Genomic DNA, 27,681 nt, shown 5'->3' with positions numbered 1-27,681 from the left:
CATACAAAATGCTGCAACTAGACATAAAATTAGCGTTAATCGACATAAAATCCCATTTTATTCCAGCTAGTTACCAAGGAAATATTTCTCATTTTCATTTGGTTTAAGTAATAAAATAACTAAAACTAAAACTGAAATTAAACAGACATAATAATAATAAAACACAATTACTAAAACTTTAACAAAAATTAAATTAATAACAGAAAATATAAACAATTTAACAATTCAAACTATTAACAACTATAATAGTACAATAATAGTATCTCATTATTCTAATTATTTTAGCATCATTGAGATACTATTATAGTTTTTATTGATATTTTGAATATTTCTATAATTTCCGTTTTCATTTTAATTTTAGTTGTGAATTTCTTCATTTTTAATAGTTTTTTTTTTTTAAATGTCTAAATCATTTTTACATTTTTTTTATTTTAGTTTTAGTTATTTTAGTACATAAAGTAATAATCCTGACTAAGGGGCTGTTTTCACGACACCATTTTCAACTAAAAAACGTTCGTTTACGCGACAACAGTGTTTTGGGTGACTGAAAGCGCAAACTTTTGAAAATGGGTTTCAAAGTGCAAGTTCTTGAAAACGGTCTCTGTGTAAACAACAAAAACGCGAATCTCTGAAGACCATGATGTCATGCATATGCTTATTACATGTTCAGTCTATAGTGCTTCATCGCCATCTACTGGCCTGGCAGCAGAATACAGCGTTTTTATTCGTTTTCGCGGATCCCTATGAATGGGCATCATTTTGACAATGCTGTTGTCTGTACATGGAAAACTCAAAGGAAAAACGTCTCCATTTTAAGTATACTGTTGTCGTGTAAATGTACCCTGAAATAACACTGGTGCAAATCATAGAGGACAGAAAGCTATTTACGTTCTTGTTTCCATAAGTTAGACGCTAGTTTCGCCTTCATCACGCAAGTCGTTAAAGACGGCAAGTGATGATTGGTCATGTAAGTCTGACATGTTTCTTGTCCACGACACAACAAGAGTATAGGAGTCAAAAGTGCATAATCTGACACAGTGAGTATCGTAACAAACAAACATATTGTGTAGTCTAAAAGTTTCAGGTTTAGTTAACTATAATAACAGTGACTAAAATAACGGTGACACTTTACAATAAGGTTCATTAGTTAACATTAGTTAATGTATTAACTAACATGAACTAACCATGAGCAATATAGTTGTTACTGTATTTGATCATCTTTGTTAATGTTCGTTAATAAAAATAAAGCTGTTCATTGTTTGTTCATGTTAGTTCACAGTGCATTAACTATCAACATTTTAATAAAGTAAGTAAATGTTGAAAGCAACATTAACAAAGTTTAATAGATGCTGTATAAGTGCAGTTCGTTATTAGTTCATGCTAACTAATGTAATTAACCAATGTTAACTAATGAACCTTATTGCAAAGTGTTACCAAAATAACAGTGGTGCAAATCATAGAAAGCTCTGTGTTAATCTCTAGAATCTGAGACGAATCTCACCTGTATATGAGGATGTCATCGGTGGAGCTGTTGTACTGGATCTGGTACATGCGAACTCCAGGGATGTGGCTTTGAGGAGGCCAGCGGATCAACACTGAGCTTGAGGTTATTTCTGAGACGCTGACCCGCTGATCCGCTCGAGACTGGCCTCCACTTCCACTACTGTTGGACTTTATGGATGTCGGCATGTCCGAGGGTCCCGGTTCAGGCTCCAGTTTGGGGTCGTAATGCGGCGAAGGGTTCACGACTAATTCCACCGGAGCCGTAGCCTCTCCGGCAGCATTGGACGCGATGCATGTGAACACGCCAGAGTCTTTCACCGTAGCCGTCAAGATATCCAGAGAGCCGTTATCGTAGCATACGGTGCGCGAGGTGTTTCCGATCAGCTTCCCGTCCGGACTGACCCAGTGGACGGTCGGCTCGGGGTCTCCGATGGAGCGGCATCTCAAACTAACCTCTTGGCCTTCCATCACGAACATCTTAGACGTGTGCCGAGTGATCATGGGCGGCTCGCACACGAACTCCTCCTCGCGAATCGTCCAGAAGTATTTTCCCGCTAGCTCTCGCGGGGACGCGCACGTCTCCAGATCGTCCTCCCGCGTCAGGCGTCGAAGCCAAACCAGCTCGCAATTACAATGCAACGGGTTCCCGCCGAAACTCAGCACTAGCGCGGTTAGCGGCGAGCCTTTTGTTTTGGCGTAGACCGGGATGCGCAGGAACAGAGGATCCGGCGGGATCTTCTTCAGCTTGTTGGACGTCATATCCAGTCTAGCCAATTTGTGAAGATTTGAAAATATCCCTTCAGGCACGAAGTCGATGAGATTGTGATCCAAACTAAGAGTGTTAACGCTGGATAGCATAGATATAGTGTCCCACGGCAAATCCACCAGATTGTTATACGAAAGATCGAGATCCTCGAGAGTTTCTAGGAAGTCTTGAAAGGCTCCATCCGAGATGCTGTGAAGCTGGTTATTTGCGAGGATAAGGTGTCGTAGATTCACCAACCCCTGTAAATGTGTGTCGTCCAGCGCCGTGAGCCGGTTTGCGTCGAGATGTAACGCGTGCAGATCCTGCAGGTCGGCGAAGGCGTACGGCTGGATCTGGCTGATGGTGTTTCGGGAGAGCGTGAGGTGGATGAGACTGCTCATGTTAGCGAAGTCTCGGTGGCGCAGGGTGGTGATGAAGTTGTCCATCAGTCGCAGCTCGGCGGTCTGCCGGTCGATGTTCGGTGGGACGAAGAGCAGGCCGGTTTTGGCACACAGGACGGTGTAGGAGGGCAGCAGGTTCTGGCAGGTGCAGCGTTTGGGACACAGCATGGCGTGGGACGGCATGGAGAACAGAGCCAGGACCAGCAGCAGCCGCTCCATGGGTGCAATCCTGCAGGAACCAGAACACAGGGACAAACGCTTTAGCTCTCATGCTGAGTCGCTTCCCTCTGTCTGGGAATGTCTCTCCACACACTATAACCTTCCCAAACACACATGCACACACACAGGCACACACACACACACACATACACACACAGTCTGGTTCGCTATCTTTGTGGGGACTCTCCATAGACGTAATGGTTTTTATACTGTCCAAACTGTATATTCTGTCCCCTTACACTAACCCTACCCCTAAACCTACCCATCACACACACACACACACACACACACACACACACACACACACACACACACACACACACACACACACACACACACACACGTTTAAGAGAATGCTTGAATTAAACATGCAAATACTGTTGGACACATTAAGACAGTGGGAAGGTAAAACTGAGCAGACATCGTGATACTTACTTGCATGTATCAAAATTTGCTAATGCCCAAATGGTATTCGCTCCTTATGCACATTTGCCTAATTAAATTAGCACATTAACATTTTACTAACAACATGATGTATGAATTTTCCACATCTGCAGTTGCAAACTACAATATTATGCATGAAACTGTTCTTCTAGCTGTATTGTTTAAAGGGACAGTACACCAAAAAATGCATTTCTGTCTTCTGGTGAATGCATGTTTCTAAAATTTATTGAGATGTAAAATTAAAAGAAACAGAAAGAAACAAAAAACCATAAGACATAAAAACCAAACAATGATCTGAGCATCCATTCCTTTTCCCTTTTTAAATTAAATTGGGAAGATGTGGTTTCTTCTTCAATGGTTCTAACACTGATTAATAGAATAAGCAGATCATTTTCTTGATAATATTCTATGCCTAAAAAAAATAATGCAGGAAAATATATCTGGAAAAGTAGGATAAAAACACTTTATATATATATATATTAACCTCAAGCTTACCCTAAACCTGACCACTTAATGTGACAATTTTATATTTTAAACTTGATCTCACAATTACCAGTTTGATTTTTTATTCTGAAGAGGAACAACAGGCTTCCATACTCTTGTCTTTGGAAACCTGTATGACTCTCTTTCTCCCACTGAACAGAAACTGAGATCATAGTAAAATTCTCAATGAATCATATCAAATTATATTCCTCACATAAAGCTATAAGACTTGGAATATAGTGCACAAACCCTGTGGCACTTTGTTTTCTCCATCATCCACTCGCATTGGGGGAAAACTAGCTCAACACCTTTCGTGATACAGTCATATAGTATTGAAATATCATGAGGGTGAGTAAATGATGATAAAAATGATGAACTCTATCTTTAAAACATGCAGAACGCTGCGAGACTGAGAAACTGCTTATTTAATTTCACCAAATCTGATGTTGAACACAAAATTACTAGATATTATCGTTCAGTCTGGATGTGTTAATGCAGGCATCTATTCCCGTGTTATATAAAACTGCTGTCTCTGCCTTCAATAACATATGCAGGATCTGCAGAGAGAGAGAGAGAGAGAGAGAGAGAGAGAGAGATGAAGAGGAGGGGCTGCTATAATTTCACACAAAACCCAATGAGGAAGAAGACGAACAGGAGAGAGAGAGAGTTGGAGGACGTGGCCTTCGGAGCCGGCTGGTTTTAATAGCCCTCGCTCCTGAAATTCATATGTGGTTACAGCGAGCCGATAAAAAAGGCCGTGGAGAATATGAATTATTATTCTATGCCATTGCTTTCACACAAATGCTAATATCTGATGTGTGGCTCTTTCTTTATTGTGTGTGCATACCATTCCATTGTAATAACTTTTATGTAAAAGCACATGAATGCAATTATTTTCCACCGCTCGCGAAGCCGTCGTGGATATCAAGGTTCAGGCCTGCGGTTTATCATCGAAGGGATCTCTGACTATAACAACTATCACCAGCAGGACTTTACCTCTCTCAGCCAGTAGGAGGGAACGTTGAGCTTCAGTCCGGGGAAAGAAGAAGTGAAAGTGCTGGAGTGCGAGATGTTGTGTGATGCATTCAGGCGAGCTTAAGCTCCCTCTCTCCATTACACTCAGAAAACAGAGTCACGGAAACCCTCAAGAGAGAGCCATTATCCACACAACTAACTACACACAAAAGCAGTCTCTCACTTTAGTTTGCATCGGCTTTTTAGATGCATGTGCATTTGCCCGCTCCGCTATAGACATGCATCTCACAAATAAATGGAAAGGCACGACAGATTTCCAAATATTGCACCGTGTTTCAGACCAGTGATATTTTCCCCCAGTCTCAGCCAGCGAGTCGAACACAACACGGGGAGGATTACAGGGAAAGCGGAGGATGATTTACACGCAGAAGCCTCCTTAGGATGCCCTCGCGTTTAATTCCAGAAACACGCTGACAACGTGATACTGTGCTGGCTTGTGTCATTATGACAATGCGAGAATAAATGGATTTATTCTGCTTGGGATAAATGGATATCAATTGAATTTGTTGCAAAGCATGAATGAATTTCAGTGCAAGTGGATAAAAATGTGGTTAAAAAAACACCTCAAAGCGGCTCTAATTAGGTGAAGATGAAATGTCAACATGGTCAACATTTTACCCTGGCATCCATCTCTCTCTCTCTCTCTCTCTCTCTCTCTCCATATCGACAGGATTCATTAATATTTCAGAGAGGACACAGGCTGCTGTGGGTATTTGACACAGTGTGTAAAAATTAAACCGTACTGCACTGGTGCCTTTCTTCGACAAATGAAGGGCAAACACACATCATGCATTATCATCCGTATGAATACTTTATAAAGACAAAAGTATAAAGTATACAAGGAATTTGTTTTGGTGTACATGGAAACAGTACAGACATTACGGCAAGGCAAAATAATGAAGTAATGAGATAGTAATGAGAGGTGATGAGTATGAAAACATATGCAATGAGAAGTCATTGTTGATCATTACATATTTTTGGCCAAATTACTATTCAAGTCAAGATGGTTTATATAGACATAAACAAATTTGTTGGTTAGGAAAATCTGATATGCATTAAATACAGAAAGATGCAAGATATTATTCAACATTTATTGTGGTCATCAAATGGTCATTGATCACTTTGGGTGGTATAAAGATTATCCCTTTATTTAAAAGATGATATAGTAGTATAAAAAAACATCCAAAATACATATTTAAGTGTTTTATTACACTTTCTATGTGTGTCTGTAGATTACATAGGCTTCACCAAACGTTACAGTTTTATTCCTGTCTTTATTCTGAAGGCTTTTACAGAGGGGTTTAAATATCATATATAACTCGAAGATGCCAATAGAGTGAAACAAGAATTTTGAATCTGGCTTTATCCAATGTTCGGATTTCTGTTCTGGAAATGTACGCAAATTAGTTAATTTTTTTAATTACATAATGCCTCATTTGCATATTTAAACATAACATTTCAGAAAACTTGCAATGCACAATTTAAATGTGTTAATGTACTGTGATTAATTAACTGTGGAAGTATGATGATATATGTTAGTTAAAATTGTCTCCCTGTTAACCTGTGGTGACTTAGAAAGATATTCAAACATCGTCTATTACTGTTTAAAGTTAGATTTACTGTAAAATGCTATTGCAATCATCAGGCCATTCGTTTGCAGTGGTGCAAGACATCTCTAAATGTGTCCTCCTTTGGTTTCCTATGACAGTGGTTCAGCATATTTCAGATTTCTGTTCCATCAGGGATTTATTATCAGTGAGAAATATCTGCAAGGATAGGAACAGTTTCAGTCTCTCTGTGTCCTTATTTAAAGACTTCAGGACAAAATCAACAGGGATTTAAATACAGCCTGTTCTAATCTATCTATCTATCTATCTATCTATCTATCTATCTATCTATCTATCTATCTATCTATCTATCTATCTATCTATCTATCTATCTATCTATCCATCCATCCATCCATCCATCCATCCATCCATCCATCCATCCATCCATCCATCCATCCATCCATCCACACACACATTGGGTTTCCATGTTTTAAAGTGACTTTCAATTATTTTTATAATGTACAAACTGTATATTGTATATTCTATAGATTGTATATTATGCATACTGTATATTCTACTGTACATCATAACCCTACCCCTACACACAACTCTCACAGATATCTTTCGGCATTTTTACTTCTGTTACATTTTTACAAATGTCCCCACAAGAACAAAAGTGACTAGGACTATTCTTGTGGGGTTCCCAAAACAAAGGGTTTTCCAGGACCACACACACACACACACACACACACACACACACACACACACACACACACACACACACACACACACACACACACACACACACACACACACACACTATCCACATCAACTCATCAACAGAGTGTCTTCAGAGGATACAGTGCAACACAACAGCAATAACATTTTCGTCTGAGAGGTCGTGTTGTTCAGTGTGTGTGTGTGTGTGTGTGTGTGTACAGAATCCTCTAATATTATGCAGATTACACAGAGGTCTCTAACCTGCCCGAAAAAGATGCATGCTGATTGTGTCCGTGTCCCGCTGTTACTCCCTCGGTCCCTGTCGCAATCTCTCCGTCTTTCTTTGCTCATTTACAGCAGAGTCAACAGCAGAATCAGGCTGTGATATTTAACTAAAGACAGACCTCTTCACTTCTCCACCCTGGACGACTCCACGTCCCGCAGAGGAACAGTTCTCTACGCTTGACTATCAATGGATGATAGTGGGACTTCACTGTACTAGCATGCTTGTTACCTAACCTATTCCCAATGCAACACTGACTGTACGACAGACTATTCCCTCCTTATGCATCTGATGGACTTTCTCTCTGTAGCCTGTAATGACCATCCATGATTTTAATGTACACAGGTGGGGGGTTTGGATACGGTCGAGGCTGCTGTACTTTGACCAGTTGAGTGTTGAATAATTGGGGTTTTAAAAGAGAACGAAACAAGTAAACGCTGGCCAGGCAATTAGCCTTCGCAGTGCATTAAACTCAGGCCATCAACACCTGCACACAATAAACCTCACAGCCTCAACATTACAGCTCAAAGGTGAATATTTCACAGCTGAGGGTGTTACAGCGGAGATGCTTCTGGACAGAGCTTTCGCTGAAACGAATTAAATCCAAAAATCCATAAACGTTACTGTCCTTGTTTGTTGATTTGCAACATGTTTTATGAACTGAGTATATGTTAGTGGGACTGAATATGTAGTCTGACTGAGTTATCAGCATTGCTAGTATATGATAATAATGAAATTTAAAAATGTAATATATAATATCTCAGTATATACTGTATTATAACCATTATAATTTAAATAGTGAGCCTAGTTTATAGTACTGTGGGGTTTGTGGGGATATGAATTAAAGCTATGAAATCCACACTGATTTATTCCTCCTGTAGTTTAATTTACATGACAGATTTCACATTTCACAGCGTGTTTATGCCTTTGCTGAATATTCTCTTGCAACGGAGGTCCATAATGTTTATGAGATATTTAATAGTCTATAAAGTCACCCTCTCTCTGCAAAAAGACACACACCATCACACCTCAGAAACATCCATAACTCAATCCGTGTCTCACTCAACCCTTAGCAGCGCTATTCAGAACTGAACTGAGAAAGTCTTTCAGTCGTCAATTCTTCATTATGGAAGCAAAGGATGTGCTGAAAAAATCTAAATGGATTTTATGGAAGTAGAAATGCCTACAACTGCTGTAAATGTATGAATTCAGTATGAATTGAGCATAAGCAAGCAACACACACACACATACACACACACACACACACACACACACACACACACACACACACACACACACATATATATATATATATATATATATATATATATATATATATATATTGTAAAGTTTATGTTGGCTAATCTGTTCTGTAACTATACACCTTTAATTATCCCACATAAACTTAAAGTAACCTATACTTGGGAGTAATTTTGAATTATATGGAGTCTTGTCAAATGTCTTTATTATTACAGTTGTTTTCAATTGCTAACATCCTTTTGTCCAATCTGTAGTCACATTTTCAAAACTCTAAAGACAATTAGCACAACATCTGTCTGTTTTGACCATACCATTAACACAATTCATGTTGTTTTCACACAAAATGCAGTCAATTAAGACGTTTCTAGAAGGCCTACATTGTCTTTACATATAAGCATACCCAATACCAAAATCATTGATCTTTATAGTCATTTAAAAAAAAAATGCTTTAACGCAGCTTGCCAGAAATGAAGACCTAAGAAGACCTAAGAGTATATATATATATAATATTCAAACAGCTGATAAGCATTTTCAAATGACTGATCATTACAGTCTCAAATCTCCAATAGACTCCAATAGAGATATTCCAATCTCAAAGACTTTTTACACAAGAAAAAGGCACTCTTTGGACTAGTTTTGTTCAAAGCAACACAGAGGAGCAGAAAACGAAAGAAAATGTCTGGACGAGGGAGAGGACTAGTTGGTCGAGGGAGAGGACTAGTTGGACCAGGGAGAGGACTAGTTAGACGAGGGAGAGGACTAGATGGTCGAGGGAGAGGACTAGTTAGACGAAGGAGATAACTAGTTGGACAAAGGAGAGGACTAGTTAGATGAGGGAGAGGACTAGTTAGATGAGGGAGAGGACTAGTTGGACCAGGGAGAGGACTAGTTGGACCAGGGAGAGGACTAGTTAGACGAGGGAGAGGACTAGATGGTCGAGGGAGAGGACTAGTTGGACGAGGGAGAGGACTAGATGGTCGAGGGAGAGGACTAGTTAGACGAAGGAGATAACTAGTTGGACAAAGGAGAGGACTAGTTAGATGAGGGAGAGGACTAGTTAGATGAGGGAGAGGACTAGTTGGACCAGGGAGAGGACTAGTTGGACCAGGGAGAGGACTAGTTAGACGAGGGAGAGGACTAGATGGTCGAGGGAGAGGACTAGTTGGACCAGGGAGAGGACTATTGGACAAGGGAGAAGGAGAGGTAGGGGGAGAGGTGTAATAATGTGAGCTGCTGTTCGAAGGAGAGTAAGAGCTGTTGTCACGTATGAAATAAGAGCCACCATCATAGAGCATGTGATAAACCATGCTATCATTGAGAGAGGCTGGTGAAAGAGTCCAGCCTAATCTCAGACGGTCAACCATTGCTTCCATTATCCGGATTTTTCAACAAACCAACAGGTAAATCATGCATTTCATGAGGGCTATCAGTGCAGTTGCTATTTACTGTATTACAGTAACTGCTGGCCACTAGCAATATGTTGTATTTTTGTTCCTCTAAAGGACACAACGACTTCCTCGCTCTGGGGAAAGAAGAAAGCTTCTCAGTGAAGGCCAAGAACATGCCATTGAGGGATGGGTCATTGCTGACAATGCAATAAAACTGAGAGAAATTCAGACCAGAATTGTAGAGGACAACCTGGTATTCCAGAACGTGGAAAGCATCAGCTTGGCTTCCATTGCTCAGACTCTGACCAAACACAGAATTCAAATGAAACAGTTGTACACGGTTCCCTTTGAGAGAAACAGTGATCGGGTCAAGGAACTCCGGCACCAATACGTCCAGGTATGGTGTCTATACACCATGTCTGATTCTACAATGACTATTTTTTCACTATTCTCTATTGCTACTCTACAAGTAAACACCCACATAGTGAAAAGCATTTATGTAAAAATTGTGTTTGATTTTTCTTTCAGAGAATTATGGAGTTGAAGGCTAATCAGACACTGCATGAATTCATTTATGTAGACAAGGCAGGGTTTAACCTGGCAAAAACACGTAGACGAGGAAGAAATGTGATTGGGAAAAGGGCCACCGTTGATGTGCCGGGTCAGAGAGGAGCAAATATCACAATGTGTGCTGCAATCTCAAGTGCTGGTTTGGTCCCGCAGAAAAGCCAGATTGGTCCCTTCAACACAGAGCGCCTTCTTTTGTTTTTAGATGACCTCCACCAACAACTGGTGCCAGAAGCAGAACAGGTGGGAGGAAACATGAGGACATTTGTGATTACATGGGACAATGTAGCATTCTACTGACTATAAGTAACTTGGCAACTACAAGTCAACTAATTCTCCTAACCCAAACCCTAACAACTAACCATAACCTTACAGTCTACTGATAGTCTACTAATACTCTAATGAGAGTTAGTTGACATGTAGTTGAAAAGTTACTTATAGTTAGTGGATTGTCTAAAGTGGACTATCGAAACAAAGTGTAACCCATCCGAGAATGATTTTCCTTTTCCTTCCTCTGTACTCTCCAACCCCATTGAGGAATTATTTTCTGCTTGGAGGAGGAAAGTATATGATCATCAGCCGCATGACCAAATGTCCCTCCTGGATGCCATAGATGCTGGCTGCAGAGACATCTCGAGGTGGATAAGGCATGCCAAGTGTTTCTATCCAAGGTGTATAGTGAGCAGATGCGGCCTTACCTATGTTTCACCCGTTTCAATTGAAACAGGCCCCGCCCTCCAAGGGGGACCCCAATAGACCAGCAAAATCCCATTCGTTTTCTCCGTAGGATATTGATTTTCAGCCATAATGTCTAAACCTTCCAAGGTAGATTGACAAAGAGCTACGAGGTTGTGAAACGAAAGTTTCTGCTCCTATAAAAGCCACAAGGTATGAAATCAACCTTGTAATTTGCGATCTTCTGGAGAAATACTACACTACCCACAATTCTAAGCAAAACACTGACGTCTCTGATTGGTCGAACTCGCGCCGCGGTTACCATGGTGACGTTTACCGCCCCCCGCAAACGGCTTAAGTGGTGCTGAAATAACGCGGAGCCCATCGTTATTTATGATAAGTTCGGTTCAGTGTCAGTCAGACACTTTTTCTTCTTTGCTTTTGTTAAATAATTAAAGTTTAGGGGATGTTTGAGCTGTTTTTTTTTTTAAAGTCAGCCCAGACAGCTGAAAATATACTGCGCAAATCAATTAAGCAGTGAAGTTGCCCTGCGTGAAAGGGCGAGGCTTATTCCAACGTAAAACGCTGTATAATTGTATATAGTTTTAATCAAATGAGGTTGGATTATTTCTATGTTGAGCTGCCTATTCATGAAGCTGAAAGTGCACATATAATGCACATAATACAATAGTGCACATAGTACAATAATATACCATTGATGCAAACCAACAGGAATCCTTGCTTTTTCTGCTCTATAATGTTTATGTTTATGTGGGTAGGGCCCCATATTAGTTATTGAAACGAGCCCCCAGATGCTTAAGGCCTCTGCTGATAGTGAGAGACAACATACGATGTGATGTAGACGAGAACATGTGGCCAAATGTTGGAGATCATATAGATTTGAACAGGACTTTTTTTTCTGTGCCTTTTCTCTGTCATTTTTTTATTTTTGCACACTTTAAACCAAAGGCCATGTATGTTTGTCTTTTTTGTTTCGTTTTGTTGATCACTGACAGCAATTTCATATTGCTAATAAAGCCTTTACTGCAGCAATTCTGGGTAACACTTTATAATAACGTTCAGTTGTAAGGCATTTATAAGTGGTTAGTTAATGATGAACTAATCATTTACAGAACATTCATAAATGATTAGCAAGTGATATACTAATATTTTATGTATGTTTTGTAAATTCCGTTACAAGTCATTTACTAGTGATTAGTAAATGATTAATTAATTATTTTTCGAAACATGACTATGCATTCATAAATGATTAATAAGTGATATATTAATTATTGTATGCATATTTTGTAGATTCAGTTAGAAGTCATTTACAATTGATTAGTAAATGATTAACTAATCATATACAAATGTTTAATAAATAATGTATTTTTTGTATGTATGTAGCAATTAGATGGTGCAGAAAGTGCTGTAAATGCCTTGAATACATGTACAGATCATTTGTAACATATTTACGAGTGATGAATAGTTTACACTTTAGATTAGGGGTGTCACGGTGTCAGGTTTGTGTTCTCCAGGTGTCCACTAGATGTCCTCCTTCCCCACGGTGTTAGTCACATTTTGAAACTACATTCCCCACGATCCTTGTCTCATCATTGCACTCAGCTGTTCTTTATCACTAATCATTGCACTCAGTCAATTCCCCATTAGCATTGTCATTTCCCTGTGTATATAACCCTGTCTGTTTTAGTATGTGTTACGGAGTCCTTGTTTGTTCACACCACTTCAGTTCCCTGTTTTCCCAGTTTGTTTTCTGTTCTTGGATTGATATTTGGATTTTGACCTTTTTGCATGGAGGACTACGATTTGGATTACCCTAAATAAAAGAACTTACACTGCGTTTGGATCTTGCCTGTTTCCTTGTGTGGATAGTGACAGAAGGACTCCGTCATGCAGAGATCCAGTAGTGTGAGTTCGAGCCTCTTTTCCCCAGCCACTGAACTGGAGAGGAGAGAGTACTTTAAAGGAACCCACCTTGTCATTTTTCGTGGGACCCGGGGAGGTCGCAGAGGAGGAGGTGGTCGAGTGGAGGTCCAGCATCACTCTCCACCATGGCCCCCATTCGACCCTGGGCTCGTGAGGGACGGACCGGAACCACCATCTCGCCGTCGCGGACGGAGAAGAGGGAAGAAGAACACGTCTGCCGATCCAGAGACTGTTCACGTCACGTCTGCCGAGCCTGTGTATTCGGACAAGATGGCCGTCGCGGAGCTGGTGTCCCCTGAAGAGATGGCCACTGGAACATTGTTTGATTATTTTTCAACGCTACTTAAGATCCTAGAAACACCTAGGAATGTTCACGTCACGTCTGCCGAGCCTATGTCTTCGGACAAGATGGCCGCCGCCGAGCCTGTTCACATCACGTCTCCTGAGCCGGTGGACTCTGTTCCTGAGCCGGTGGTGTCTGAGCCGGTGGTGTCTGAGCCGGTGGTGTCTGAGCCGGTGGTGTCTGAGCCGGTGGTGTCTGTTCCTGAGCCGGTGGAGTCTGTTCCTGAGCCGGTGGAGTCTGTTCCTGAGCCGGTGGAGCCAGTTCCTGAGCCGGTGGTGCCAGTTCCTGAGCCGGTGGAGCCAGTTCCTGAGCCGGTGGTGTCTGAGCCGGTGGAGTCTGTTCCTGAGCCGGTGGAGCCAGTTCCTGAGCCGGTGGTGCCAGTTCCTGAGCCGGTGGAGCCAGTTCCTGAGCCGGTGGAGTCTGTTCCTGAGCCGGTGGAGTCTGTTCCTGAGCCGGTGGAGTCTGTTCCTGAGCCGGTGGAGTCTGTTCCTGAGCCGGTGGAGTCTGTTCCTGAGCCGGTGGTGCCAGTTCCAGTGCCTGAGCCGGTGGTGCCAGTTCCAGTCCCTGAGCCGGTGGAGCCAGTTCCTGAGCCGGTGGAGTCTGTTCCTGAGCCGGTGGTGCCAGTTCCAGTGCCTGAGCCGGTGGTGCCAGTTCCAGTGCCTGAGCCGGTGGTGCCAGTTCCAGTGCCTGAGCCGGTGGTGCCAGTTCCAGTGCCTGAGCCGGTGGTGCCAGTGCAAGTGCCTGAGCCGGTGGTGCCAGTGCAAGTGCCTGAGCCGGTGGTGCCAGCGCAAGTGCCTGAGCCGGTGGTGCCAGCGCAAGTGCCTGAGCCGGTGGTGCCAGTTCCAGTGCCTGAGCCGGTGGTGCCAGTGCAAGTGCCTGAGCCGGTGGTGCCAGTTCCAGTGCCGGAGCCGGTGGTGCCAGTTCCAGTTCCTGAGCCGGTGGTGACAGTTCCAGTGCCTGAGCCCTGGCCGCCCGAGGGAAAGTCTCCGCCCTGGCCGCCCGAGGGAAAGTCTCCGCCCTGGCCGCCCGAGGGAAAGTCTCCGCCCTGGCCGCCAGATGGACTGGCCGCTCCGCCCTGGGCGCCCGAGGGAGAGTCTCCGCCCTGGCCGCCTGATGAATGGTCATCTCCGCCCTGGCCGCCTGATGGACTGTCACTCCCTGTCCCCGTTTCCCTCCATGGACCTGGCCCTCCATCCCTCCCCCTGATCCTCCACCAGTCCACCTCCCGCCCTGGACTCTTGTTTTGAGTTTTGTGTTTTGTGGTCTTGGAGTGTCTGGTAGCCACTCCGTAGAGGGGGGGTTATGTCACGGTGTCAGGTTTGTGTTCTCCAGGTGTCCACTAGATGTCCTCCTTCCCCACGGTGTTAGTCACATTTTGAAACTACATTCCCCACGATCCTTGTCTCATCATTGCACTCAGCTGTTCTTTATCACTAATCATTGCACTCAGTCAATTCCCCATTAGCATTGTCATTTCCCTGTGTATATAACCCTGTCTGTTTTAGTATGTGTTACGGAGTCCTTGTTTGTTCACACCACTTCAGTTCCCTGTTTTCCCAGTTTGTTTTCTGTTCTTGGATTGATATTTGGATTTTGACCTTTTGCATGGAGGACTACGATTTGGATTACCCTAAATAAAAGAACTTACACTGCGTTTGGATCTTGCCTGTTTCCTTGTGTGGATAGTGACAAGGGGATGCAGAAAGTGTTGTAAATCATTTATAACACATTCTGCATCCCCTAATCTAAAGTGTAAACTATTCATCACTTGTAAATGTTTTACATATACATTCGTAGATTCGATTCGTTGATCTTATGCCTTTTTGATTCTTGAAGTGGTAATCTACGAATGATGTGTAACACATTTACAAGTGATGAATAGTTTACACTTTAGATTAGGGGATGCAGAAAGTGTTGTAAATGATTTATTCATGCGTTTACACATCTATAACAGGTGTTGAACACTGTAGTGTGTACTGCAGTGTAAGTGCTGACTGGTGAGGGTATAGACAGCTGTCTTCTCTGAAACTCATGGAGTCTTTAACCACTGTGCACCTGATGTGAGCAAAACATTAAAAAAAATGGTAACACTTTACAATAAGGTTCATTAGTTAACTACATTAGTTAACATTAACTAATAATGAACTGCACTTATACAGCATTTGTTCATCTTTGTTAATGTTAATTTCAACATTTACTAATACTTTATTAAAATCTTGTAAACATTAGGTAATGCACTGTGAACTAACATGAACAAACAATGAACAGCTTTATTTTCATTAACTAACATTAACAAAGATTAACAAAAACATTAGTAAATGTATTGCTCATTGTTAGTTCATGTTAGTTAATACATTTACTAATGTTTAATAAAGGAACCTTATTGTAAAGTGTTACCAAAAAAATGTAACATCATTTATTAAACATTTATGAAACGCATAGTCATGTTTTGTAAATGATTAGTTAATTATTAACTAATCAATTGTAAATGACTTCTAACTGAATCTACAAAACATACATAAAATAATGAACATATCACTAATTAATCATTTATGAATGCATAGTCATGTTTTGTAAATGATTAGTTAATCATTAACTAATCAATTGTAGATGACTTGTAACGGAATTTACAAAACATACATAAAATATTAGTATATCACTTGCTAATCATTTATGAATGTTCTGTAAATGATTAGTTCATCATTAACCAACCACTTATAAATGCCTTACAACTGAACATTATTATAAAGTGTTACCAGATATTATACTATCTAATGCACCATGAATTCACACACACACAGCTGAATGAAAAAACAAACAAAATTGATTTCATACTGTATGTTCTATACAGATAGAACTGAAACATGACACATAATGCAGTTTTTGTAATGCCACCAACTGTTAGTATATTGACAGTCATTGCGCTATGATTGACTGTGTTCATGTTGTATAGAAAACGAATGCTAGAGTTTTGACCGAATGATTCGATTTTTAAATGGTTTGCAGTGTTTTGATAGAGTTAGTGTATATCAAAAAAGGTTTTTTTTGCATTTTGCATTTTGAAATGTACAGTTTGTATTTATTTAAGAAAATGTGGTTTTGGCCAGAAAATTTACTATTTGGCTAATTGTGTGTTGTAGGTGTGTTGCTGTGTTAAGAGTTTAGAAAAAGTATTTTAAGAATTGGTAAACGCTTCTTGGGGCAAATATAGAAACACTACCTCTAGCGTCACATGACTACGCCACCCTATTTAATAGGGAAATCTAGATGTTACTACTAAGAATTGGTAAAAGATACACAGGAACGTAATTAGCAAGAAGGGGCTAGAGACGTGGATACCAATAATACAAAAGTTTTTATTTAAATACAATCATTTTTAAAATATATAAAAACTTAAAATCATCAACAGACACATACAGGAGAGACCATAATCCGAAGGAGACCGAGGCTTGATGGCAGACACACGCCCAAGGCTTCAATATCACTCTCAACACCCCGTGTACAAGTAACAGCACACACACTGCAATAAAGTCAAGAAATAATCACACAGCACTCTGTGACGAGCTCTCTACCACCACGTACGGGCCTACTAGTGGTCTGCCCCAAAGCCTCAGCTCCTGTAACAAGAGTGTGAAATTATTTATGGTCTCAATATACAACACCCCCACTCAAAACATGCACAAATAATAAACAGTTAGATCAACAAACAAGAAAATACTACAGAAAATGAAAATATGAAAGTCAAAGTTTGGTGCTGGCATTGGGTATTACTCTCACTGACCTTCTACCAGCACCTCTTGAAGGAACTCACAAATCAAAATAAATACAACACTGCAAAACACTCAAAATAAACAAATCAGATCACTCAATACACACAAACAATTATAAATGAAAATACTGCAAAATTTGAATGTATAGTGTGGAAGACACTCATCCTTTAATTCATAAACCCATCGCCCATCCACAGGAACAGGACACAACATCCCCGAAGCACGGGAATGCAAAGGGAGAGCAGCAGCCACTCAAAACTCAAACCGCGGGCCATCCACGCAGCTCAAAGCATATGACACGGGACTGCAAGAGGCATGTAACGTGAGAGCCGGAGCCGCCAACAGCCGCGGGCCATCCACGCAGCTCAAAGCGGAAGCGCTGCAGAAACAAGGGGCGGTCCCACGGGCAATGACGCGACGCTCAAACGCCAAGCACATGCAGGAGGTGACTACATGTTCTTTTATACTGTCCCACCCTGCTCGTAATTGGACCTGCACTACCCCAAGCACATTAGTCTAATTACAGCGCCACAATACGTCCCACTACATTAGCAATTGAAAAAAACTGTAAAGTATGGCATGAACATAACCTTTTCCACATCTGTGAGAAGGTCCTTGTACATGAAGTGCATGTCTATGATTTACACTGTCATCTTTGTCAAGTATATTTACAGGGTGTGTCCAGGAACACTGCGCACTACATGATCGGCAGTACGGTGACTGATGACTAGACAAGCGCCTCTTGCGAAGGTGTGGTTCATGAGGACATGTTCAGCCCTGATTTCTACTTCTACAAAGGCTACTGCATTCCCAGAAGCAATAATGTGGATCAGTATCTGCAATATGTTCAGGTGAGATAGAAGGTTCCAGTGCAACTGCCACTTTAGATGGAAGTGAGAAATTGAAGCGAGACTGTGTAGACAATGGTGGTTTATTACAACACTGTGGGCTGTTCCCTGGTCAAGACTCACAGCAGAGTGACTCCAATTAACATTTACAATAAATTCTGCCAATACTGAGTACCAATACTTACTTTAAAAAACAACAACATTACAATTCTAAAATGATACCAAGTAATGTGATAAATTGATCCAAGCAGAAACAAATTCACTGAACCTCCTCAAGAGATAAATTATGCAACAGCTTTGCATAATGCAAAGTTCCTTTACAATTATAAGCTGTTAATGTAAATTCCAAGTGCATTTTTTTTTTTTTTTACAAAGGTGTTTGCGTGTGTGTATATATACAGCGGGGAAAATAAGTATTGAACACGTCATCATTTTTCTCAGTAAATATATTTCCAAAGGTGCTATTGACATGAAATTTTCACCAGATGTTGGTAACAACCCAAGTAAGCCATACATACAAAGAAACAAACAAAAATAAGTTCAGAAATTAAGTTATGTGTAATAATGTGAAATGACACAGGGAAAAAGTATTGAACACATGAAGAAAGGGATCCTTGGCTCTTGGACAACTCTTCTGATTATTCTTTTCACTCCTCTATCAGAAATCTTGCGAGGAGCACTGGTCGAGGCAAATTTATGGTGAAATTATTGTCTTTCCACTTCCGTATTATGGCCCCAAAAGTGCTCACTGGACCATTCAGAAGCTTAGAATGGCGCCTATAACCAATGCCATCATTATGTTTTGCAACAGTTAGGTTGCAAAGGTCTTGAGACAGCTCTTTGCTTTTACCCATCATGAGATGTGTCTTGTGTGACACCTTGGCAATGAGACCTTTTTGTAGGCCATCATTTGGGACTGAACCAGCTGTTATTAATTGAGAAAAATGAAAAATTATGACGTGTTCAATACTTATTTCCCCCGCTGTACATATATATATATATATATACAAAGCAAATAAATAAAATAAATAAATACAATTTTTGATGTCAGTATTTAATTAGAATATATCTGAAATAACGTGTTGGGTATTTTAAATTTAAATCAAAATGAAAATCTGTTTGGATGGTTCTGTTAAATATTTTCACAATTAGTTTGATCATTTGAGAAAACAAATCTACCCATCAGAGAACAAACAGACCCAGTTTGTCTAAATAAACGACTGTTTGTCATGAAACGCCTGTTGTGTGAATGCTTCAGTTTATTCCTCTTACGGTCGCTTCAATCCAATTTCCATTTCAACGTCATAGGAAGTGTCCAGATTAATTCAGACTATCGTGATTTTCATTTAGCCAAATCTTAAATTGTAAAAAAAAATATATATATTAAAAAAATCCATCCCATCCCAGTTATACAAACAATTCCAACATTCAGTCACCTAGAAAAGCAAGAGTCCAGCTGCAGCTCCTCTCCGTTTCTCAGCCCACAAAACAACTCTTTCTTCAGCCAAAACAAACAGACAGTGAGATCGAGAGAGGAGCAGTGACACACACACACTCGACACACACTCGATGGACACACGCGTCTGACAGATCCATCAGCTCTGCCTTCCCTCGCAGTCACCGCTACCATGCCTGCCAGACCTGTGTGTCACTCCCATTACACACCCAGCCAAACACACTCTCTGTCCTTCGCCTGAACACACTGTCAGACACACACACAGCCAAACACACTCTCTGTCCTTCGCCTGAACACACTGTCAGACACACACACAGCCAAACACACTCTCTGTCCTTTGCCTGAACACACTGTCAGACACACACACACACAGCCAAACACACTCTCTGTCCTTCGCCTGAACACACTGTCAGACACACACGCACGCACACACACACACACACACACACACGCACACACACAGGGGACGTCAGTTACGCGATTGAGTCGTCAGTTATGACTGCCAAAACATTACATGCTATTAACACTGCTAATTACTTGCTCATCATCATCATCATCATCATCTTCATCATCATGCCCTCGATCCAGCGCATCTGCCATTGAGACGAACGTGTTTCTCCGGCTGTCAGAAACATCCTCGGCTCAGACTGACACTATACACAAGGACTGATGGCGTAAAACGTGCTAAGATCTGACAAATGTGCTCTTTTTACTCTCATAAGCTTTTTAGAAACTTCAATAACACTTTAAAAAAACCTGAATGTCATTAAATGTCTTGTTTTGTGTTAAATATTTCTGTTAAAGCCTGAATATTAGAGCGACTGTACACTGTAAATATATATATATATATATATATATATATATATATATATATATATATATATATATATATATATATATATTACAAGGTTATACATAAAACAAAGATCACTGGAGTATGTTTTACAGGAAAAAACTATTTCAGTCTTTCTACTTCAACATGTCATATTTAATTCACTGTGTAACTAGTTTTTTTCTTTGTAGTTATTTGATAAATTTACAACAAAATTGTTTTAAAGTAAACACTGCATTTCTTTTTTTCAGTGTACGCAGCATCAAAACGATTTTCCAAAACAGTTTTAAATATATTTTTTGAGGTAAAAAGTATTTTTAACTGGTTTGTATCATTGCTAGTCACACCACATGATAAATCATAACAAAGAAACAGTTTTAAATATTTTTCAAGGGAACATTTTTATTTATTTTTTTCCCACCAAAATGTAGATTATTTATTCAGTAAATACTTTAGGGGGTCCTTTTCTCACCATGAAATGTCTGTCTTTGTGCCCCAAAGAATATACTTTTTTACTAAAACATGCTCATTTATATTCAAGTCAATGTATTTCTTGCATTTTTTTATATATTGAGTCAATGACCCTCAAAAACAGTTTCTATATACTCATATCACCAACATAGGTGCAATAATTTCCTGCAGTGATATAATAGACATAATATCTCCATGCATCTGTAAATCTCCAGTCAACATTAGCAGCAATCACATGAGCTCAGCAGGAGCGACGCAGGCCTGATGTGTTTGTGGCTTTCCCGTCGACGCTGTTGTCGCAGTTGTTTAGCAGTGGATGTTTGCCTGAGGGTTTGAACCGTTCTGTAGGACATGTGCTATTTTGCCAGAGGACGAAGGCAAGGAAGACACGGTGCAAATCATCAAGGCATAAAGCACACAACAGTTGCAGACGGGCTCATGTCTGATATTAAAAATGCTGCAGAATGGAAGAGTTTTGCCTCCGGATGAAAACACTCACCTCAGCCGAACTCTCAGACCTCGCAGCAAGTCAACACTTACTTCCAGTGGTGATTTTACCAACTCCACACTTTTCTATTACAGGTGTGTCGAAAGAAAGTAGAGCAAATAAAAGCACCTAGATAAAGTTTTGTGTGAAATCAGCCCAGACGTCTGCAATACATGTTAACTTCATGAACACATCCATAAGACCTTGCATGTCTACAGTCATACTGAGGAAATCAATGCTATTGTGCAACGTCTCAGTCTGGCCTCGCTGACGTGAATGGCCTGTTATATGAGTGCGTTCTTCCTCCTCTTTCTTCTTTGATCTTTCCTCAAGAAGAAAGGAGGAAGAGAGAGAGAGAGAGAGAGAGAGAGAGAGATTCATATCAAGTTAGCATTGCTCAGGAGGTCTTTGTTATTACATTTCAGAAGTGCTAACTAGCCTGGATGTGTTGTGTTCGTGGGGCGGAGACAGAAAAGGAGTGAAAACGAGCATCCCTTGGTTCTCTCGGCAGCTGGAGCCGGATCTCAGATCTCAGTATGGACTGGAATTGTAATGCTCGGTTAAAGTTTGCCTCGGGTTATTCTGGCGTTCAGCTCAGGCGGAAGCATGTTAGCGGCCATTTTGGACACTGGCACTTCTCTTCTTGGCAAACATCAAACAAACACTTTTCTTTTCTAGTTTTTTGACTCTCTCTGTCTAGCCCATGGCTAGAGAAAGAGTTTCCAGGGATAGTGATCCGTCTCTGTTCCAGCAAGATTTGGACTAGATATAGAGGGAAAAAAGGACAGGCAGTGGCCTAAAGATATGTTAAAGGATTATCTCGTAAATTCTGGCCTCATTTATGCACTCGCGTGTCTTTCGAAACCCAAATAGCATTCGTTTTCTGTGGAACACAAAAGGAGATGTTTTGCAGAATGTTTTTGTGTGAACATTCCCAATAGATCTTTTTGTTTTTTTGCAGTGGTGTTAAGTATTTGAGAAATTAGTTGAGGAATTATTCGAGTGATACTGTACTTGAGTATGTTTTTTGCTACTTTGGCTGAGAATCAAAGATATATGCAACTTTTACTCTCTACTTGACTATTTCTGATTAGTAAATGTACTTTTTACTTCAATACGTTTATTTCTGCTACAAAAGAAGTGATATCGCCATCTATGGGGCATTGGAGGCACTGTATTGTGTGTTTTGCACTTCTTGTCAACAATGCTAGTTTACAGGAATATGAGTACATTAGCAGGTAGTTGAAGAATCACAGGTGTTTCATATATGAGATGAGGACATGCTCTGCGTTCATGTCGTAATAGACTTTAGTTGGACGCCATATTGAATAAAAACGAGGCTGTGATGGACAGTCTTTGGCACGCACTGGGTAAAGGTTATAGATATCATTTTCACAACTCATGCACCTTTTAAAACTGTTTTATGTAGCGCCTGTCCACTGAAAGTCTATACGGAAAGATGTTTTGTCCGCTGAACAGATTGTTGTTAAACACCAGTACAATCCACTGAACACACTGCATTTTATCCCTCACAGCCTCGTTTTCTTTCCTGTCAAACATATACAGCGGGGAAAATAAGTATTGAACACGTCATCATTTTTCTCAGTAAATATATTTCCAAAGGTGCTATTGACATGCAATTTTCACCAGATGTTGGTAACAACCCAAGTAAGCCATACATACAAAGAAACAAACAAAAATAAGTTCAGAAATTAAGTTATGTGTAATAATGTGAAATGACACAGGGAAAAAGTATTGAACACATGAAGAAAGGGAGGCGCAAAAAGGCATTGAAAGCCAAGACAACTGCTGAAAACTTACAATAATTAAAAAGCAATCCAGCCCCGTCAGTGGAAATTAATAACAGCTGGTTCAGTCCCAAATGATGGCCTACAAAAAGGTCTCATTGCCAAGGTGTCACACAAGACACATCTCATGATGGGTAAAAGCAAAGAGCTGTCTCAAGACCTTCGCAACCTAATTGTTGCAGAACATAATGATGGCATTGGTTATAGGCGCCATTCTAAGCTTCTGAATGGTCCAGTGAGCACTTTTGGGGCCATAATACGGAAGTGGAAAGACAATAATTTCACCATAAATTTGCCTCGACCAGTGCTCCTCGCAAGATTTCTGATAGAGGAGTGAAAAGAATAATCAGAAGAGTTGTCCAAGAGCCAAGGATAACTTGTGGAGAGCTTCAAAAAGACCTGCAGATAGCAGGTACTGTTGTCTCAAAGAAAACAGTAAGTAATGCACTCCACCGCCATGGCCTGTATGCACGCTCACCACACAAGACTCCATTACTGAAAAAAAAGCATGTTGAAGCTCATTTAAAGTTTGCTGCACAACATTTGGAAAAGCCAGTGAAATACTGGGAGAATATAGTGTGGTCACATGAGAGCAAAATTTAACTGTTTGGATGCCATAATACACACCATATTTGGAGGAGAAATGGCAGTGCACATTACCCTAAAAACACCATACACCTTGGTGTTGGCTCTTGGACAACTCTTCTGATTATTCTTTTCACTCCTCTATCAGAAATCTTGCGAGGAGAACTGGTCGAGGCAAATTTATGGTGAAATTATTGTCTTTCCACTTCCGTATTATGGCCCCAAAAGTCCTAACTGGACCATTCAGAAGCTTAGAATGGCGCCTATAACCAATGCCATCATTATGTGTTGCAACAGTTAGGTTGCGAAGGTCTTGAGACAGCTCTTTGCTTTTACCCATCATGAGATGTGTCTTGTGTGACACCTTGGCAATGAGACCTTTTTGTAGGCCATCATTTGGGACTGAACCAGCTGTTATTAATTTCCACTGACAGGGGGCTGGATTGCTTTTTAATTACTGTAAGTTTTCAGCAGTTGTCTTGGCTTTCAATGCCTTTTTGCGCCTCCCTTTCTTCATGTGTTCAATACTTTTTCCCTGTGTCATTTCACATTATTACACATAACTTAATTTCTGAACTTATTTTTGTTTGTTTCTTTGTATGTATGGCTTACTTGGGTTGTTACCAACATCTGGTGAAAATTTCATGTCAATAGCACCTTCAATACTTGCGTACAACACAAACGTGTTTAATACTTATTTCCCCCGCTGTAAATATGGTGCTACCCTGACTAAGGTATATTACCGTAATCACCAGATGACAACACGTAAAGGTCTCTAACACTATCACCGCATTAATGAATCTACAACAGTCACATGGTACAAGTCGGAGCTTTCAGGAAATTTCAAGCTAACTGAGACTTTAAGACTTTGCAGACATTTAAGTGTTTTTTGCATTGACCTTGATTTATTGCAATATTGAGGTGCTCAGTTTCTGTTTTAGAACAGACTGATTCTTGATTTTCACTGGCATGTCTCTCGGGTGTAGAGGACTAGTGCATCTCTGAGCCTACTTTTAGTACGAGTAAAACACTGTTCAAATCACATACTGTAAGACTTTCACTCAAATGATACTGGAATTGGTGACTTTTCACAGTAATGTGTCTCTACTTTTACTTACATATGGGTTTCAGGTACTCTTTACACCTCTTTTGTCATTTTTATGACAAGGCATTGTTAGTTTTCTTTTTTCGAGAGTATAAATCAGCTAAAACATTTATTGATTATGGTATAAATGTTTTAAAGACACCTGAAAACAACATACAAGTCATATAAACATATATTAAATACATTTTATGTGGTTCCATTCAGTATGGAAAATAACATCTTGGATGTTCTACTAAATGTCTTTTTTTTAATTCCACAGAAGAAAGAGCGTCTTTGGGTTAATGATGATAGAATCGTTTCATTAAACGTCTCGCTTTAATTAGTAGTACTATAAGTACATTAAGTAGCTAGGAGATGATAATGAGAGATGACAAGTAAACAGAGAAGTAAAATGAAAGATCCAAACCCCAAACAGAAATACTGATACATCACTGGCCGCTGAAGCAACAGTCAATGGTTTTCCTGAACAACAATGGTATTGTAGGGATTGACAGGTTAACAGTGTTGACTCAGAGTCCACACAAATCCACACACAATCATTCTTTGACGTCTCTAGAAGTGCATTATCTCTACCCACACAATCGCAACAAAACAGCAAACCAGCCTCCCACACGCTCACCTCGTCTCAAAGACACGCTCCCTCACCTTACACACCCACCCACACACACACACACACACACTTGAGAAACCAGACAGAGAGCACTCGGAGAAGACACGAACATCAGGTGTTCAGCTTGTGAAATCCCACATATTGTGTGTGAGAACCGTCCGGAAGCAACGGCACACCGAGAGCCTCTCTGTTAGAGACCCGCCGATTGTTCTCGCTCGCGTTGTCACTAGGGAAACATTAAATCTTCCTTCAAGGCAGTATCATCTATTACACACTTCTATCTATGTTTAATATTCAAGAAAATATTTCATAATTACCCTGCACTAGAACATTAAGGAATGCTAGGAAATGATCACATTTAAAAACAATATATTTTATATGGAGATATATGATACTTGCGCACTTCTGAGTGTGATAAGCACGGTGTGTTCATTTTAGACACTGGGATTTTTGGGGGTATTTGTATGCACTTTTATTTTGTATAGCATTTTAAAGCATTTTAGTATCTTTTGAAAAGTGTCCTTTTCGTGAATGAATGAAAGAACGAACAAACCACTTCAAGTCAAATATTTTGAATATTTCGAATTTTTTCATGCTTTTAAAAAAAAGTTTATTAAATATTACAAAAGTTTTCTATTTAGTTTTCAAATAAATGCTGTTATTTTGAACTTTCTATTCATCAAATAAAGCTATTTTTGATCAAATAAATGCAGTTTTGAGCATAAAAAATTTATTATTCACAAATTTTGACCAGAAGTGTGTATGTGCATATATATATATATATATATATATATATATATATATATATATATATATGCACACACACACACACACACACACACACACACAAACATATACTGACATTTAATTGTGCAGTTGTTAATTTATAAAACTATTTCTACCTCAGACCCTTAACAGTTATTGCTATTGTTTGTCAGTTTGATTAATTGATATTAAATAGATGATCTGACTGAAGCAGTTGATTTAGATGTTGCCACATGAAGCATATTTTTATTTTACCTGACAAAACAAATATACAGTGATACATAACATACCAATACACCTTTTAAATGAACATGCACTGTTATAATTACAGGACATTATAAATATATGCTTGTTTTTCTTCTTGAATCCTCTCATGATATTTCATCAGTGGATAAAGCATATTCTGTGGTGTTATAACATGTACTTGAGTCTATTTGACTTGCTAATCATACAGCTGAGAATAGCATGGCAGTAATGATATACTGCACGTGTTGAGCGAGTCGCTGGGACACACGTATAGCTGTGTAATAGAGACAGCGACAGCGATAAATCACTCGTCCTACACACACAACGGCAGGTCAAGGAGAGCGGCTCTCCTCTCTCTCACTTTCACACTCATTCTGTCCTCCATCGCAATGCCGAGCTCATGAAGCTGTCCTGCTAAACTAAAAACTACACATCAGTTTAATAGACAACATTGTTACTTTCTATTTACTACTATTAATACACAATAATTCAAAAGCTTGGGATAAGGGTGGGCGATCATCCCAAAATATCATATCACAATCTTATAACAAACAATCTTGATCTTCCCAATTTTGAGATACACTATAGAGAATAGACTTATCCATTTACAACACAGTATTGCATCAATCAATTGGCAAAATATTCATTAAACCCTAAGTTAAACTTGAACCCTTGTGTGGTGTTCGTGGGTCTGGTGGACCCGCTGCATTTTTGGGTTTTTAAGAGGACATAAAATATCACAATCTCTACGATTCGATTGAAAAGTAGATTGTGCACGTCTTCAAGATCGATCACGATATTAAATCGTCAGATCGCCCGTCCCTAGTTTGGCGTATAGATTGGGGTGGAAAGAAAGGAGTACTTTTACTCAGCAAAGATGCATTCAATTTATCAAAGAAGACACAATGTTACCAGAGATTAATGTAACTAAGATTAATGTTAGATTTCCATTTCAAATAAATGTTGTTCGGTTGTTTGTCAAAGAATCCTGAAGAATAAAATGTATCACAGTTTCAACAAAAATATCAAGCATCATCACAACTCTTTTCAAAATTGATAATAATCAGAAATGTTTCTTGATCATCATATTAGAATGATTTCTGAAGGATCATGTGACACTGAAGACTGGAGTAATGATGCT

General features: G+C 40.0%; 1 protein-coding gene across 6 annotated transcripts in view; it reads right to left on the bottom strand.

Annotated features, from left to right (window-relative positions):
• LOC311089269 (leucine-rich repeat and fibronectin type III domain-containing protein 1-like protein) overlaps positions 1-27,681 on the bottom strand; it is a 175,391-nt gene that overhangs the window by 19,529 nt on the left and 128,181 nt on the right. For all 6 annotated transcript variants that reach the window (XM_084123826.1, XM_084123827.1, XM_084123822.1 and 3 more), the window contains exon 3: positions 1,502-2,878. In XM_084123826.1, the coding sequence (XP_083979952.1) occupies positions 1,502-2,878 (1,377 nt within the window). The remainder of the gene's footprint in view (positions 1-1,501; positions 2,879-27,681) is intronic.

The sequence above is a fragment of the Abramis brama genome (assembly GCF_963993115.1).
Source record: "Abramis brama genome assembly, chromosome: 9".
NCBI lineage: Eukaryota > Metazoa > Chordata > Actinopteri > Cypriniformes > Leuciscidae > Abramis > Abramis brama.
The sequence above is the reverse complement of the archived record's forward strand: the minus strand, read 5'-3'. Positions and strand labels throughout refer to the sequence as shown.